Source organism: Trachypithecus francoisi, unplaced genomic scaffold, assembly GCF_009764315.1.
Source record: "Trachypithecus francoisi isolate TF-2019V2 unplaced genomic scaffold, Tfra_2.0 Lachesis_group5, whole genome shotgun sequence".
NCBI lineage: Eukaryota > Metazoa > Chordata > Mammalia > Primates > Cercopithecidae > Trachypithecus > Trachypithecus francoisi.
In genome coordinates, this window is record NW_022681470.1 from 61860132 (window position 1) to 61877661 (window position 17530).

The 17530-nt window shown below is 47.6% G+C and overlaps 1 protein-coding gene and 1 pseudogene across 13 annotated transcripts in view; both read left to right on the forward strand.

Annotated features, from left to right (window-relative positions):
- Positions 1-17530, forward strand: part of NFASC (neurofascin) — a 196207-nt gene that overhangs the window by 112564 nt on the left and 66113 nt on the right. For 9 of the 13 annotated variants that reach the window (XM_033200125.1, XM_033200127.1, XM_033200137.1 and 6 more), the window contains 4 exons: positions 6228-6245; positions 7684-7789; positions 9548-9744; positions 10190-10312. In XM_033200125.1, coding sequence (XP_033056016.1) covers positions 6228-6245; positions 7684-7789; positions 9548-9744; positions 10190-10312 — 444 coding nt within the window. The remainder of the gene's footprint in view (positions 1-6227; positions 6246-7683; positions 7790-9547; positions 9745-10189; positions 10313-17530) is intronic. The other 4 variants (XM_033200126.1, XM_033200129.1, XM_033200135.1 and 1 more) reach the window with 1 other exon arrangement.
- LOC117076009 lies at positions 434-4271 on the forward strand (annotated as a pseudogene).

Consider the following 17530-nt stretch of genomic DNA (forward strand, 5'->3'; position numbering starts at 1 on the left):
TGGGATTCTGAGTGCCGCTTGGATTTTTCCCTCTGCTCACCTCTCCAGGTCCTCTGTGGTCTTGACTTGCCCAGAAAAGCAGTTTCCAGGGTCAAGTATGGTGGCACAGTCCTTACTTGCCTTTCTAATGTCTGATATATTCAAATCCGCACCCTTTGGGCCCTCTTGGCTGGAGGAATCAGGAGGACACAGGCCTAGGAAGGGCTGGGAGCAGAATTATCTTTGCAAAATATATGGATAAATGAGACATTAAAATAGAGCCCCATTATCATGCCACATGGGAGAACCAGGAATGGATTCCTTCTCATTGTTTTCAACTTTCCTGCAGTAAAGATAAAAAGTAAAATCGCTGTCATTCTGTTTCTCATGGAGGGGGCATTATTTGACCATCAGAATCATAAAGTAAGGGGCTTAAAATGCAAATCTAACGACCATGTCTCCACCAACCATATCTGTTGCTGCATTCAGCAATGACCCATTTATTGGCAGCCAAGCTCCTCGGCCCTGCCGTTATGTGTGTGCCACCTTTACCACAACTCTGACACTTCCGGTAAAATGTCTTAGCCTCCCCAGGCTAAAATGTGAGCACGCCATCTCTGACCCCTGTTTCTTATGTCAAGGAACAGAGGGGACCCACATGACACCAACATTGGCTTGGGCTCTCTCCAGTTAACAGATGTCTGGGGAGGGGGACGGGAGAGTAACACAAACTCCAAGAAGTCCTCCCTGAGCTTTCCAAAGCCAGACCCCTGGTCCTGGAGTTAGCATAGTTTGGAGAAGAGTTGGAGGTATCTCAGCCCTCCAGGCACCCTACTTCACCAATAATAGCTGCCCCAGAAGAGGGGACACTTTGGATGATAGAACACCAGTAGTAACTGTAAGTCAGACCCAGAGGTAAGATGGGCAAAGCCCCTGCTGCCCTCCCAATACCCCCACGTATGTGGACTTGCATGTATGTGAGCGTGTGTATGCATGCCCACACACGTGTGCACGTGCACAGGGAGGGAGGAGAGCAGAGTTGTGAAAGGACCTGTTCCCATGGTAACTGTCTGTGTGGCTGGCTCGAGGAGAGTTTCTCATTAACAGTCCCAGGCAGACAGTGTAATAAGGAGCCTGGTAAGGCCAAGTCCCTGGTGGGAGGGTGTGCAGAGGAAATTGGGTTATCAGGGAAGTGGTGAAGGCTCATTTCTCTTCTGCTGCTTCTCCTCACTCACTCACCTGCTGCTTTGATCCCTGGGGCCAGTGGGTGAGGGGTCCCTGCAAAGTGAGCCTATAAATAGATGGCTTTGGTGTCTGTCTTAAGAATCCGGAATTCTAAAGCCCTAAGGAAATGGAGACACAGCAGACACCCCAAGGAGTCAGGCTCTCCAAAGCCCTACCTGTAGGGTAGAGCTGAGAGTGTCCTGATCTCCCCACCATCTCCCCATTCCAGTGTCCCTGGGATGACCCCCACCCCATGTTGTGTTCCCGGAAACTCAAGCCTTTACTAGCTTAGAGTCGCATAGCAAATGGATGATGGAATCAAAACAGAACCCGAGTGTCTTGACCCCCAAATTTGGGACCTGATATGTCCCACCCCCACCTGCCTCCTCTGAGTCCTTCTCCTTAGAAACCACTGGAATCACAGGTGTCATGCACCAGGGAGAGAGCTAAGTGCTGCATGTGCCTCATCGCACATGGTTCTGGCAGCTAACCCTCAACATAGGTGTTAGCCTTAGCCTGCGGGTTAGAGACAAGGAGGCGACAGAGCCGCAATAGGACCACAGCACCTCTCTGATGGACAGGGAAGTCCTTCTGCAATGCCATTCCAGGTGCCCTAGCTGTGTCAGGGCAGGAGACCCAGGCTGCCTGGAGCATGCCCCACACACATGACACCTCCCTGGTTGCTGCAGGTTCAATGACCCTGGCAACATGTCCAAAAAGAGTCTGCAGAAACTGAACACTTTCCAAGCTGACCACCGAAGATGACAGGGGATGAGGGGGCAGATCCTGGCACTCGATGGCTGAGGCCATCCCCTGGGCCTCCTGTACTGCTGGGCTGGAAGGCGGTGGTCATGCACTGCAAGGGCATTGGCATTTCTGGCAATTTCAATGGAAACAAGTTAAAGTATCTGGCCTTCCTCTGCAAGTGGATGAACACCAACCCTTCCCAAGGCCCCCATCATTCCCGGGCCCCCAGCTGCCTTTTTTTTTTTTTTTTTGAGACGGAGTCTCGCTCTGTCACCCAAGCTGGAGTGCACTGGCCAGATCTCAGCTCACTGCAAGCTCCGCCTCCCGGGTTCCCGCCATTCTCCTGCCTCAGCCTCCCGAGTAGCTGGGACTACAGGTACCCGCCACCTCGCCCGGCTAGTTTTTTGTATTTTTTAGTAGACACAGGGTTTCACCATGTTAACCAGGATGGTCTCGATCTCCTGACCTTGTGATCCGCCCACCTCGGCCTCCCAAAGTGCTGGGATTACAGGCTTGAGCCACCGCGCCCGGCCCCAGCTGCCTTTTTTGACAGACCCTATGGGGCATACTACCCCACAAGACCAAGCGAGGTCAGGCCACCCTGGACCACCTCATGGTGTTTGATAGAATCCCACTGCCCCTGACACGAAAAAGCGGATGGTAGTCCCTGCTGCCCTCAAGGCTGAGCATCTGAAGCCCACGAGAAAGTTTGCCTGCCTGGGGTACCTGTCTCATGAGGTTGGCTGGAAGTACCAGGCAATGATAGCCACCCTGGAGGAAAAGAAGAGAGAAAAGGCCAAGATCCACTACCAGAAGAAACAGCAGTGGAAACAGGCCCAAAAGAACGTGGAGAAGAAAATCACAAGTCCACAGAGGTCCTCAAGACCCATGGGCTTCTGGTCTGAGCCCATAAAGACTGTTTATTCCTCAAAAACAAACAAACAGAAAAAAGAAGCTGAATGCAAGACAGCAGGCAAGCCCTTCAGAGAGGCCCCGGCTGCCCTAGGAAGAGGCTGTCCTCAGCGGGTCTCTCCATCTCACTGGGCCCAGCACCACAGACCTCCTATGTGTGCTGAGCTGAGCCCGCTCTCCATCCAGCCCTGGGCTGAAGGAAGATCAGGCTTTCTTAACGTTCTCGCCCTGCCAGGTGTTCCTTCTACTCGTTTGCTCCTTCAGCGGACATTATCTGTGTCTTGAGGCCAGAGGCACTGCTTCTATTCTAGAGAGGCTGGGCGCCACAGGCCTCCTGGAGCAGAGCCCTGGACCGCTGCACAGTCCCTCATTGAAGTCCCAGCCTCCAGCTCCCACTGCTGTGCCAGCAGAGTCACACGCACCCCTCCCACCTGTCCCCTGCCTTCCTCCTTCCCTCCCTATCCAGCCCCAAGGAGAACAGTATGAACTTTGAAAACAGCCAAGAGTCGCCTCATCAACTGGAGTGAGTTTGCCAAAAAGTGAGTCTGCTGGCCCTTCTGTCCCTGGCCCTGCATCAGGGGACAGCATTTTCCTCCCAGGAGTGGCAGAAACAATTCCCCCCCACCTCCATCACAAATAACGCTGCAGGATGGCCTCAGCTCACATGCACACTCTCACACATACATGCACATTCACACATACACTCACACTCACGCTCATACCTGCTCACTCATGCACACCCACACACCCACTCACACGCCCTCACATATCCTCACGTGCTCACTCATGCACACTCACACATGCCCTCACATACCCATATGTGCTCACACTCCTGCACACTCACTCCCACTCACACCTCAGTCACACGCACTCACATGCTCCATCTCCTGAGGGATGGGTGCCAGAGGTCGTAGGTATCAGAGCCAGGGAAAGAAAAGAGGCACATGAGTAAAGAAACCTCGTGGACTGAGCAGGCATCTGCCTCAGTCCCTGCAGAGCTGAGCTGGAACAGCTGTGGAATTCACTTTCCACTGCTCCATAGAAGGCGAGTGGTGTGACTCTGGGTGAGAACTTGGTCACCCTCATCCCTAGACAAGCTGTCCCCACTGTCTTCTCCCTGTTGCAGCTTGTCTCCTGGGTTGATTCTGTCCCTGTAAGAAATTCCTTAGTAGCACAGTGGTGGCTGCAGATGCCATCCCTTTAGTCAAGTAGATTCTCCAGAGGCCCCTGGCCTGATAGTGTGGGGGCTGGGGACAGCATCCAACCAGCTCTTGCTGCCCTGAGACTCTCCAGCGCCCACAGTCTCCCCTCTCACTCACCCTTCTCCAGAATGTCAAGGAGAGCAGAGTCCTGAGGCCCCAGCTGGCTTGCTCACCTCTCTGGCCAAGGATGGATTTGTTTAAAAAAAACAACAACAACAACTCTGGACCAGGCACTGGGAGAGCTGGTTCTCATTCTAGCTCTGCGGCAAACTTCCTGTATGATCTTAGCCAAGAGACTTCTTCCTTGGATCTGGAGATTCCCTGGACAATGGGGCTCTTTCCATTGAGTCAGCCTTTGATTCTATAAGAGAGGCTTGAAGTCTTGAATAGGCAAAGGAGGTCCCTTGTCAGGCTTGCTACCCAGGGTGAGACCCCAAAAAGTCCTGAATGAAGAATCCAAGGTCCTGGGCTAAGGGCCAAGGGGAGTGGGTCCCAGTAACAGCCCTGACTCTCCTAAGAATGGCCCCTTCTCCCTGCCCAAGCCAACTGGCATTCATCCTTCTAGAGTTACCTTTCTTGGGGCCCTGGCAAGAATATCATATATGGATGAAGATGCTGCAGAGACGAACTCCAGGGAGCATGTGTTCAGAAGCCATAGATTTTTGCTTTCCCCCTGGACTTTTCGTTCCTTTGTCTCCTGCTCGGGCAGCCCTGGGCAAATGGTGAAGCAAATGCCTCTTCAGTCCTCCAGGAATCACATGAAATAATTATTTTGGATCTTTTCATGAGTCTTAGTTTCAAGACTTTCCTTCATGCACAGCATGTACAGCAGGGCCCTTGTCCTGCCACACTCTGCCCCTCCTCTGGGGTCTCTCTTCCCTCTCCTGCTGTGGCTCTTCCTGCACCTCTTGTTCTGAGCTTCACTCTGGCCTCTCCAGGCTGCCCTCTCTAAGCCCCCAGAATCCTCGCCACGTCTCACTCAAGTCAGGTAGGAAGGCTTCAAGGTCATCATGACTTTGCCCTGATGCTGGCAGCTCGCAACTCCCCACAAAGAGCCCTCACTCTGAAAAAGTCAGCCTGCAACAACAGTACAATAGTCTGCACCTGCATGAAATGAGAATGCCATGTTACTTTCTGATACAATCATCAGGAAAAGACATTTTAAAGTCACAGCAACACGTGTTCTCTTTTCTGCACATTTTAACCAAGACCTTGTCCCCACAAAAAGCACACCATCTAAAACCTTCCTATCCGGAGTGTGGTTCACACACCACCAGCATGGCATTGCCCGAGCACTTGTCAGAAGGGCAGAGTCCCAGGCCCCACCCCAGCCCAACTGAATCAGAACCTGCATTTTAACCAGCGCCCTGGTGATGCATATGCATGTTAAAATTTGAGAAGCCCAGACCTCAGATACATACACCCACCTTCACAGGAGCGCACCTATACGAGCACATGCATACTTCAGGTAGGAGCTGGGGGAGATTTGTGCCACCTGCCTCCTTACGTTCTTTGTGAAAAGCACCGAAAGGAGCCGTAGACTCTGCTTCATCCCTGGAGCCTCCCATTGAGAAGCATGATTTCTATAGGGCAATGTACCATGAAAGGGGCATTTGTCTCTAGAGTCTTCCATAGGATGGGAAAGGAGGAGATGCCAAGGAGAGAAGGTGTTATGGGAGAAGTGAGATCTTGGAGTTTTGCCCTGCAGCAGTGGTTCCAATCCACTCCCTTCCTGGCACCTGTCTTGCCCTCAGCCTCTCCTGTTCACTGTCGGCTGAGGAACCCACTTCCCTCAGTGGCATCAGATGGAGGGAAATATTTTCAAGGCCTCTTTCAAGCAGCATGGTCACCTCGGGACATGTGGACTTCCTGGTGACACTGTCCTTTGATCAGAGCCAGTCTTTCTGCCCAACTCTGTGGTTTTGGTCGCCCAGGGGAGGCGTCACCTTCTCCATGAGCCACTCACTGGGTCCGTTCCCCAACCCTGCTTGGTTCTTGCACTGAGCTCTGCAGCCAGGAGGAGAGAGCCCTGTGCTCAGCGCCCTCCCCAGGTGCACCCCGCCCACTCCCTGTGTGCTGGGGCGTGAGGATGCCTGGGCGGTTGTGTGCATAACAATGTTCTTCTTTTCTCCCTCTCCAATGCTAACCCGTCGGAACTAACAGCAAGCATTCAGAATGAGCGTAAGTGCCCTGCGTGGCTCTCTGTGCCTGTGCCGCTGGGAGGTGGGAGGGAGAAATGAGGCGTGAGGCAATACCTGGGAATTAGTGGCCTGCTGGGACTTCTGCTGGGGCCTCTTCACACCAGAGCCCTGTAGTGGGGTCTCTTACTGAGCGGGAAGGAAGGAGGCTTGCCTGCAGCACTCTCTTGCTGGGAAAGACAGAGGGGCATGTGGTAAGAAGAGGGTCACTGGATGGAAGCTCCTGTGCACCACAGCTGTTTCCCCATCCTCCAGTGGCTGGCACAGGACCCCAGGGTAGAAGGCTGGCACTTGGGACCTAGATGGGGAGCATCTGGGAAGTTCTTGGGGACTGAAGGCCCTCTGTGCCCTAGCCTCACCATAGTTTGGCCATTTGTTGAGCCTCCAGGGCTCAGAACCTCCATGACCCCTAAGTTCTGAAAATCTAGCTGCTTTTTCTTCCTTTATTCATTCAACAGACATTTATCAAAAACTATTGTGCACTGTATGTCGTGCTAAGCATTGTAATATAAGGATGAGTAAACTAAAAACCTGGCCTTCAGTTTCTCCTTGGGATGCTATGGTATTTTTTTTTTTTTTTTTTAAGACAGTCTTGCTCTGTTGCCCAGGCTGGAGTGCAGTGGTGCAATCTGGGCTCACTGCAGTCTCAGCCTCCTGGATTCAAGTGATTTTCCTGCCTCAGCCTCCCAAGTAGCTGGGGTTACAGGTGCTCACCACCATGCCCAGCTAATTTTTTTTTTTTAGTACTTTTAGTAGAGATGGGGTTTTACCATGTTGGCCAGACTGGTCTTAAACTCCTGACCTCAGACAATCCACCCGCCTCAGCCTCCCAAAGTGCTGGGATTACAGGTGTGAGCCACCGTGCCTGGCCTATGGATGTTTGTTTGTTTGTTTGTTTGAAACAGAGTCTTGCTCTGTTGCCCAGGCTGGAGTGCAGTGGCACAATCTCGACTCACTGCCAGCTCCGCCTCCCGGGTTCATGCCATTCTCCTGCCTCAGCCTCCCGAGTAGCTGGGACTACAGGCACGCTCCACCACACCTGGCTAATTTTTTGTATTTTTTAGTAGAGACGGGGTTTCACTGTGTTAGCCAGGATGGTCTTGATCTCCTGACCTCGTGATCCACCCGCTTCGGCCTCCCAAAGTGCTGGGATTACAGGCGTGAGCCACCGCGCCCGGCTGCCTATGGGATCTTTTTAAAGGGATTCTTCTTCTGCTTAATATTTGACACCCACTTCTTTCCTGTGGCACCATTTAAGGAGCTGGGTCTCTAGAATGGAACCCTGTTCACCGCCCCCTGCACCCCACCCACTTGCTTGCTTGCATGTGTGGCTCCTGAAGCTCTTCATCTCAGCTGTTCCCCACGCTGGACCCCAGGGAGGTCCCTGCAGCCCTGACCGTGCTCCCTGTGCACTGTTGCAGTGACGCAGCCACCGACCATCACCAAGCAGTCAGTGAAGGATCACATCGTGGACCCCCGTGATAACATCCTGATTGAGTGTGAAGCAAAAGGGAACCCTGCCCCCAGGTGAGTGGAGGGGGAAAAGAATGCATTGAAACCACCCGCTTGCTTCTGGGCCTGATGATAACTAAGGCAAATGAGGCAGCTGGAAAATTAGACTCATCCATTCCAAAAACTTTCCATTAGGCACCTACTAGGTGGAAGGCACAATTGAGGTACCAGGAAATTTTGCCTATAAGGAAACTGGAGACCAGAAAACAAGTGGCTTGAGTTCATGTCAAAAGCCAGAACTGGATATTCAGTTTTCTGACTTTCCGTTTAACATTCTTTCCTCCACTCTGCCCCACATGTAGCTTATAGGAAGTTCCTCTTCCAAGCCAACTCAAGTCTTTCATTCTGAGCTTGCTTCTACCTGTTTACGTGCTAATTAAGACCAAATAAGATGACAACAGACATGAATTAAAAGCCTGTTGTGTGTGTCCGGGCTCTGGGTTAGGTTCTGTTACTCACATTGTCTTGTTCGACCACCTAACAGTGCTCTGGGGAAGGACAAATGCCCTTATGAAGAGGAGGGGAAACAGAGGTACAGAGGTCCAAGGTTACCCAGCTTGAAAGGGGCAGAACTCAGATTTAAACTCACGCTTCTGATCCCCCAAGGCCAGATTCATTTCTGTCAAATGATAAGCATCGGAGACATGGCAAACGTTATTATCTGCCCCCATCCGCATCCTCAAAGTAGCATCCACAGACTGAGCCCTTCAGGAGCCTCATGCAAGAATCAGACTGAGATGTGATAGGACCCCATCTAGGGTGTGTCTGTCAGCAGGAGACATGAGGCCAAGCAGAGGCTGCCAGGTATGCAGTAGCTTTATTCTGGCCCCCTGGGTTCACACAAGACAGTCTCGAACCCAGAGCTGTGAGCCTGGGAACCAGCAGGGACTCCCTCACTGGCCGTGTGAGTCACCCTGAAGGGTCAGTCAGGGTAGTGGTAACCTTGCTTGCTTCTGAGGTTTGGTTTTTTTCCTCCGTGGTTCCTTTGCAGGGACAATGATCCTGTGGCACTGAGCAGCCCCTGCTGTTCCAGCTGCTCCTGCTTTCCCTGCTTCTTTTACAAGTTAGATCGTGGGCATCTGAGGATGTGAGGCCCTGGCTGCAGCTCCCAGGACGAGCAGAGGGGGCCATTCTAGTGCTCTTCAGCAGGGGCTCAGTTCTACTAGGCTGCCATTTCTTTAAAAGCTGCCACTCTTGGGCTACAGGGCATGGTCACTGCTATGTAATCTATACTCACTGAGCAGGGCACAAATAACCAAAGCCATTTCACTTTGGCTTTAGAATGGATTGTAAAATTAAGGCAGTAGGAGGAGCAGGGCCAGCTCCCTGATGTGTTTAGGTTGGGTGGAATATGAATTTAAGTTTGCCTTCCTAGTGGGAGGTTGGAAATGTCCTGGGGTGGAAGAAGCAGCAGACTCTAGATTCTAGAAATGAAAATCTCTCCTCGATGATGTGTTTAACATAACCCCCGAGTAGCTACTTGAGTATCTAACACTTAGAGCCACAAGTCCCAGTCTTAGCTGAGTAGAAATACTAATGCCAGGCCCCTGCCCTGGAGAGTCACCTGAGTAGGACCTGGGACTTTGCATTTTATTGAGCTCTCCAGATGGTTCTTCTGCTCGGCCAGGCTGGTACCTGTTGGTATAGAGGTGCCACGATGGGGCTGCAAGAGGGAATTTTGGTACTGAGCCAGGAACTAGGGATCTGAGATCTGCCTGGAGCCCAGAGCCCACCCCATTCGTCTTGGTTGCCCCTGCTCCCCACTCTCCACAGCTTCCACTGGACACGAAACAGCAGATTCTTCAACATTGCCAAGGACCCCCGGGTGTCCATGAGGAGGAGGTCTGGGACCCTGGTGATTGACTTCCGCAGTGGCGGGCGGCCAGAGGAATATGAGGGGGAATATCAGTGCTTTGCCCGCAACAAATTTGGCACAGCCCTGTCCAATAGGATCCGCCTGCAGGTGTCTAGTGAGTAGCATGGGGCAGGGCTGAAATGCCCTGCTCCTGGGTAAATGGAGAGTGGGGGGTGTGGAAGGCCATTCCAGAAGGCCCGCCCTTGCCCTTGGCCTGCAGATGCCTTGGTGTTCTCTGTGCATCTTCCCCAACTCAGAACGATTCCTTGGAAAGGAAGCTCCCAAAGCTTCCTTTTGAAGTTGTTGTCTGCAACAATTTCACTGGCCACTGTGGGCACAGGAGAGGGGAAAGGAGGGGAGCCTTTGACGATGCCTCCCTTCTCCTGCCTCTCAAGGGCAGCCCCTCCAGTAGGCTTATATGCCCTGTCCCTCTCTCTTGCTCCCTCTTTGTCCAGGTGCCCTTTCTGTTTCTCCTCCTTGCATGCCTGCCTCTGACCCTGCTCCTTGCCCTGGGCCCAGCCATCACCCTCACTTTATCCTCTTTGTCCACTTCTCTCCAGAATCTCCTCTGTGGCCCAAGGAAAACCTAGACCCTGTTGTGGTCCAAGAGGGTGCTCCTTTGACGCTCCAGTGCAACCCCCCACCTGGACTTCCATCCCCAGTCATCTTCTGGATGAGCAGCTGTGAGTCTTGGGGGCCTGGTGTTGTGTTTATATTTTAACCTTAGGGAGTGGGGTGGGTGTGTTAAATGAGGAAGGGCTTACCCAAGCTAGAAGACCTTGATTTGTGAGAAGCAGATGCAATGTGGCAACCAGGCTGAGAACACAGGCTCTGCAGAGAGAGGCTGCTTGGGCTTGTTTTCTAGCCTGGCTGCTGTGTGATCTTGAGCAAATTGCTTACATCTCTGGGCCTCAGTTTCCTCTTCTGGAAAAAAACAGAGCTAATCATAGTACTTATCTAATAGGATTGTTATAAGAATAAATGAGTCAATATGTCCAAAGTGCTTAGGACAGGGCCAGACACACAGTACGCACTTGGTAACATGATAATGAAAATGAAGAGTAAGACAGAAGAGATTAGGGGAGAAGATGAGAAATGGTTTTTCCAATTGGCCGATTGAAAGCGGTTGATACCAAACCACCTCTTTCAAGTATTGGCTGGTCTGGATTTACTCTGATTCGCTCTTCTGGTAGGAGGAAGGGTGAATGGGGAATTGAAACTTTTCATAAACGAGTGATGGGGAGATAGGGTATCTGGAGCACGGACAGAGTAATATCACTCAGTGATTGTTCTGGCTCAATTTTGGACTGAGGCTCATTCAACCTCTCCGGACCTCAGTTTCTTCCCATGTTTTCAATTTAAATAAAAGGAGAAGCATTAATAAAGGTAAATAGAAAGCTGTTATCTCTCTGTGTGTCTTTCTGGCTTCCTGTCCTCCCTCCCTTCCTGCCTACTTGTCTGCCCCTCTCCCCCTCCTTCCATCCTTCCTTTCCCATCTGTCCAGCCATCCATCAACCTATATCCCCACCTGCCTACCTGCCAGTCATCCATCCTTCTATCCATCCCTGAATTCTTAGCAGCCTACTTTGAAAAGAGGCTGCCCTGTTGATGAGGCAGCATTGTAATTTGTTTTGCAGGTTGAGGATGGCTTTGTGCTCAATCACTGTCTCTCGCTTCCCCCATCACAGTGCACATTTGTGGGGAAGGCTGCCTGGCCACAGGCTGCTGGCCTCATTTGTTAATTCACAGTTCAACCTCCCCTCTCTCATCTCTCCCACATCACATTCACCACCAAATGGTGTTTACTCTGCCTCCTAAGTAGATCTTAGACCCTTGTCTTCTTTCTGTCCTCACTGACATCCCCCCTACCCCAGCCACCATCAGTTTTTCCCTGGGTAACAAGAATTATCCATACAGGCCTCCCTGGTCTTTCTAAAAATGTGATAGTTAATTGATAGTTTCATTCATCTGCTTAAAGCCCTTCATTGGCTCCTCCATCACCTCAAAATAATGGTCCAGATCCCTTTCCCTGGCACCAAGTCCCATTCCAGATCTGGCCCTCTGCCTCTGCAGCCGTTCTCCCACCTTATCCCCCTACACCACTGAGTGGACTGTGTACTCTTCGCCTTTAGCACACACTCTTCCAGCTCCTTAGAAACCTCAGTTCCTCTGTCTTTTCTGCTGGTATAAAATATGCAGCCTTTAAGGCCCAGCTTAGGACCCCCTAGAATGTATTGGGTTCGTTTCTGCAGTTCATCCCCTTCTAACTGGTGTGTTCTGCTCACCATGGTGCATTGCAATTGTTTATTTATCTGCTGCCTCTTCTACTAAACTGGAAGTTATTTGAGGGCAGTAACAGTCTTGCTCATCTTTCACCAGCACCTAGCACTGTGCCTGGCACATAGTAGGCCTACAGTAAATCAGGATGGTTTGAAGAGCTGACCAGCCCATTGTGGGGAAGGTGGCTTTGTTAACCTTGTGCTTTAAGAAATGGTGACTTAAAAAGCAGTTGTGGGGATAGAAAGGAGAGAGCTGTGAGTAGTCAGCTTTAGGTATATTCTAACAAACCTAACAGCCTGGAAACCTGGTCTTTTGGGTTTACATCAGATATAGCACTTGAAAAAAAAAAGAAAGAAAATATAGTCAACATTTTCAGCCACTCCAATGATATCATTAATCAGACATTTTCATATTTTAACATCTCTAAAATTGAAAGGCCTCTTAAAACTGATGACGTACATCATTGATTGGTATATATCTTACAGTTATAATCAGTAGTGCTTTCTTCTTTTTTTTTTGCATGAACCTTTTTTTTATTATTACACTTTATGTTCTAGGGTACATGTGCACAACATGCAGGTTTGTTACATATGATACATGTGCCATGTTGGCGTGCTGCACCCATTAACTCATCATTTACATTACGTATATCTCCTAATGCTATCCCTCCCCACTCCCCCCACCCCACAAGAGGCCCCAGTGTGTGATGTTCCCCTTCCTGTGTCCAAGTGTTCTCATTGTTCAATTCCCACCTATGAGTGAGAACAAGTGGTGTTTGGTTTTCTGTTCTTGCGATAGTTGGCTGAGAATGATGTTTTCCAGCTGCATCCATATCCCTACAAAGGACATGAACTCATCCTTTTTTATGGCTGCATAGTATTCCATGGTGTATATGTGCCACATTTTCTTAATCCAGTCTGTCATTGATGGACATTTGGGTTGGTTCCATGTCTTTGCTATTGTGAATAGTGCTGCAATAAACATACGTGTGCATGTGTCTTTATAGCAGCATGACTTATAATCCTTTGGGTATATACCCAGTGATGGGATGGCTGGGTCAAATGGTATTTCTAGTTCTAGATCCTTGAGGAATTGCCACACTCTCTTCCACAATGGTTGAATTAATTTACAGTCCCACCAACAGTGTAAAAGTGTTCCTATTTCTCCACATTCCCTCCAGCACCTGTTGTTTGCTGACTTTTTAATGATTGCCATTCTAAATGGTGTGAGATGGTATCTCATTGTGGTTTTGGTTTGCATTTCTCTGATGGCTAGTGATGATGAGCATTTTTTCATGTGTCTGCTGGCTGCATGAATGTCTTCTTTTGAGACGTGTCTGTTCATATCCTTTGCCCACTTTTTGATGGGGTTGTTTGTTTTTTTCTTGTAAATTTGTTTGAGTTCTTCGTAGGTTCTGGATATTAGCCCTTTGTCAGATGAGTAGATTGCAGAAATGTTCTCCCATTCTGTAGGTTGCCTGTTCACTCTGGTGGTAGTTTCTTTTGCTATGCAGAAGCTCTTTAGTTTAATTAGATCCTGTTTGTCAAATTTGGCTTTTGTTGCCATTGCTTTTGGTGTTTTAGACATGAAGTCCTTGCCCATGCCTATGTCCTGAATGGTATTGCCTAGGTTTTCTTCTAGGGTTTTTATGGTTTTAGGTCTAACATTTAAGTCTCTAATTCATCTTGAATTAATTTTTGTATAAGGTGTAAGGAAGGGATCCAGTTTCAGCTTTCTACTTGTGGCTAGCCAATTTTCCCAGCACCATTTATTAAATAGGGAATCCTTTCCCCATTTCTTGTTTTTGTCAGGTTTGTCAAAGATCAGATGGTTGTAGATGTGTGGTATTATTTCTGAGGGCTGTGTTCTGTTCCATTGGTCTGTATCTCTGTTTTGGTACCAGTACCATGCTGTTTTGGTTACTGTAGCCTTGTAGTATAGTTTGAAGTCAGGTAGCATGATGCCTACAGCTTTGTTCTTTTGGTTTGGGATTGTCTTGGCAATGCAGGCTCTTTTTTGGTTCCATATGAACTTTAAAGTAGTTTTTTTTCCAATTCTGTGAAGAAAGTCATTGGTAGTTTAATGGGGATGGCATTGAATCTATAAATTACCTTGGGCAGTATGGCCATTTTCACGATGTTGATTATTCCTATCCATGAGCATGGAATGTTCTTCCATTTATTTGTGTCCTCTTTTATTTCATTGAGCAGTACTTTGTGGTTCTCCTTGAAGAGGTCCTTCACATCCCTTGCAAGTTGGATTCTTAGGTATTTTATTCTCTTTGAAGCAATTGTAAATGGGAGTTCATTCATGATTTGGCTCTCTGTTTGTCTGTTATTGGTGTATAAGAATGCTTGTGATTTTTGCACTTGATTTTGTATCCTGAGACTTTGCTGAAGTTGCTTATCACCTTAAGGAGATTTTGGGCTGAGATGATGGGGTTTTCTAAATATACAATCATGTCATCTGCAAACAGGGACAATTTGACTTCCTCTTTTCCTAATTGAATACCCTTTATTTCTTTCTCTTGCCTGATTGCCCTAGCCAGAACTTCCAACACTATGTTGAATAGGAATGGTGAGAGAGGGCATCCCTGTCTTGTGCCAGTTTTCAAGGGGAATGCTTCCAGTTTTTGTCTGTTCAGTATGATATTGGCTGTGGGTTTGACATAAATAGCTCTTATTATTTTGAGATACGTTCCATCAATACCGAATTTACTGAGAGTTTTTAGCATGAAGGGCTGTTGAATTTTGTCAGAGGCCTTTTCTACATCTTTTGAGATAATCATGTGGTTTTTGTCTTTGGTTCTGTTTATATGCTGGATTATGTTTATTGATTTGCATATGTTGAACCAGCCTTGCATCCCAGGGATGAGGCCCACTTGATCATGGTGGATAAGCTTTTTGATGTGCTGCTGGATTCAGTTTGCCAGTATTTTATTGAGGATTTTTGCATCAATGTTCATCAGGAATATTTGTCTAAAGTTCTCTTTTTTTGTTATGTCTCTGCCAGGCTTTGGCATTGGGATGATGTTGGCCTCATGAAATGAGTTAGGAAGGATTCCTTCTTTTTCTATTGATTGGAATAGTTTCAGAAGAAATGGTACCAGCTCCTCCTTGTACCTCTGGTAGAATTCGGCTGTGAATCCGTCTGGTCCTGAACTTTTTTTGGTTGGTAGGCTATTAATTATTGCCTCAATTTCAGAGCCTGTTATTGGTCTATTCAGGGATTCAACTTCTTCCTGGTTTAGTCTTGGGAGAGTGTATGTGTCCAGGAATTTATCCATTTCTTCTAGGTTTTCTAGTTTATTTGCATAGAGGTGTTTATAGTAGTCTCTGATGGTAGTTTGTATTTCTGTGGGGTCCCCTTTATCATTTTTTATTGCATCTATTTGATTCCTTTCCCTTTTCTTCTTTATCAGTCTTGCTAATGGTCTATCAATTTTGTTGATCTTTTCCAAAAACCAGCTACTGGATTCATTGATTTTTTTGAAGGGTTTTTTGTGTCTCTATCTCCTTCAGTTCTGCTCTGAACTTAGTTATTTCTTGCCTTCTGCTAGCTTTTGAATGTGTTTGCTCTTGCTTCTCTAGTTCTTTTCATTGTAATGTTAGGATGTCAATTTTAGATCTTTCCTGCTTTCTCTTGTGGGCATTTGGTGCTATAAATTTCCCTCTACACACTGCTTTAAATGTGTCCCAGAGATTCTGGTATGTTGTATCCTTGTTCTCATTGGTTTCAAATAACATCTTTATTTCTGCCTTCATTTCGTTATGTACCCAGTAGTCATTCAGGAGCAGGTTGTTCTGTTTCCATGTAGTTGAGCAGTTTTGATTGAGTTTCTTAATCCTGAGTTCTAGTTTGATTGCACTGTGGTCTGAGAGACAGTTTGTTATAATTTCTGTTCTTTTACATTTGCTGAGGAGTGCTTTACTTCCAACTATGTGGTCAGTTTTGGAATAAGTGCAATCTGGTGCTGAGAAGAATGTGTATTCTGTTGATTTGAGGTGGAGAGTTCTGTAGCTGTCTATTAGGTCTGCTTGGTGCAGAGTTGAGTTCAATTCCTGGATATCCTTGTTAACTTTCTGTATGTTGATCTGTCTAATGTTGACAATGAGATGTTAAAGTCTCCCATTATTATGGTGTGGGAGTCTAAGTCTCTTTGTAAGTCTCTAAGGACTTACTTTATGAATCTGGGTGCTCCTGTATTGGGTGCATATATATTTAGGATAGTTAGCTCTTCTTGTTGAATTGATCCCTTTACCATTACGTAATGGCCTTCTTTGTCTATTTTGATCTTTGTTGGTTCAAAGTCTGTTTTATCAGAGGCTAGGATTGCAACCCCTGCCTTTTTTTGTTTTCCATTTGCTTAGTAGATCTTCCTCCAACCCTTTATTTTGAGCCTATGTGTGTCTCTGCATGTGAGATGGGTCTCCTGAATACAGCACACTGATGGGTCTTGACTCTTTATCCAATTTGCCAGTCTGTGTCTTTTAATTGGAGCATTTAGCCCATTTACATTTAAGGTTAATATTGTTATGTGTGAACTTGATCCTGTCATTATGATGTTAACTGGTTATTTTGCTTGTTAGTTGATGCAGTTTCTTCCTAACATTGATGGGCTTTACGTTTTGGCATGTTTTTGCAATGGCTGGAACCGGTTGTTCCTTTCCCTGTTTAGTGCTTCCTTCAGGAGCTCTTGTAGGGCGGGCCTGGTGGTGACAAAATCTCTCAGCATTTGCTTGTCTGAGGAATCAGACAAATAAAATCAAGGATTTTATTTCTCCTTCACTTATGAAACTTAGTTTGGCTGGATATGAAATTCTGGGTTGAAAGTTATTTTCTTTAAGAATGTTGAATATTGGCCCCCACTCTCTTCTGGCTTGTAGAGTTTCTGCCGAGAGATCTGCTGTTAGTCTGATGGGCTTCCCTTTGTGGGTAACCTGACCTTTCTCTCTGGCTGCCCTTAACATTTTTTCCTTCATTTGAACTTTGGTGAATCTGACAATTATGTATCTTGGAGTTGGTCTTCTCGAGGAGTATCTTTGTGGTGTTCTCTGTATTTCCTGAATTTGAATGTTGGCCTGCCTTGCTAGGTTGGGGAAGTTCTCGTGGCTAATATCCTACAGAGTGTTTTCCAACTTGGTTCTGTTCTCCCCGTCACTTTCAGGTACACCAATCAGATGTAGATTTGGTCTTTTCACATAGTCCCATATTTCTTGGAGGCTTTGTTCATTTCTTTTTACTCCTTTTTCTCTAAACTTCTCTTCTCACTTCATTTCATTCATTTGATCTTCAATCACTGATACCCTTTCTTCCAGTTGATTGAATCGGTTACTGAAGCTTGTGCATTTGTCACGTAGTTCTCGTGTCATGGTTTTCATCTCTATCAGGTCATTTAAGGACTTCTCTACATTGGTTATTCTAGTTAGCCATTCGTCAAATCTTTTTTCAAGGTTTTTAGTTTCTTTGCACTGGGTTCGTACTTCCTCCTTTAACTTAGAGAAGTTTGATCGTCTGAAGCCTTATTTTCTCAACTCGTCAAAGTCATTCTCTGTCCAGCTTTGTTCCGTTGCTGGCAAGGAGCTGCGTTCCTTTGGATGGGGAGAGGTGCTCTGATTTTT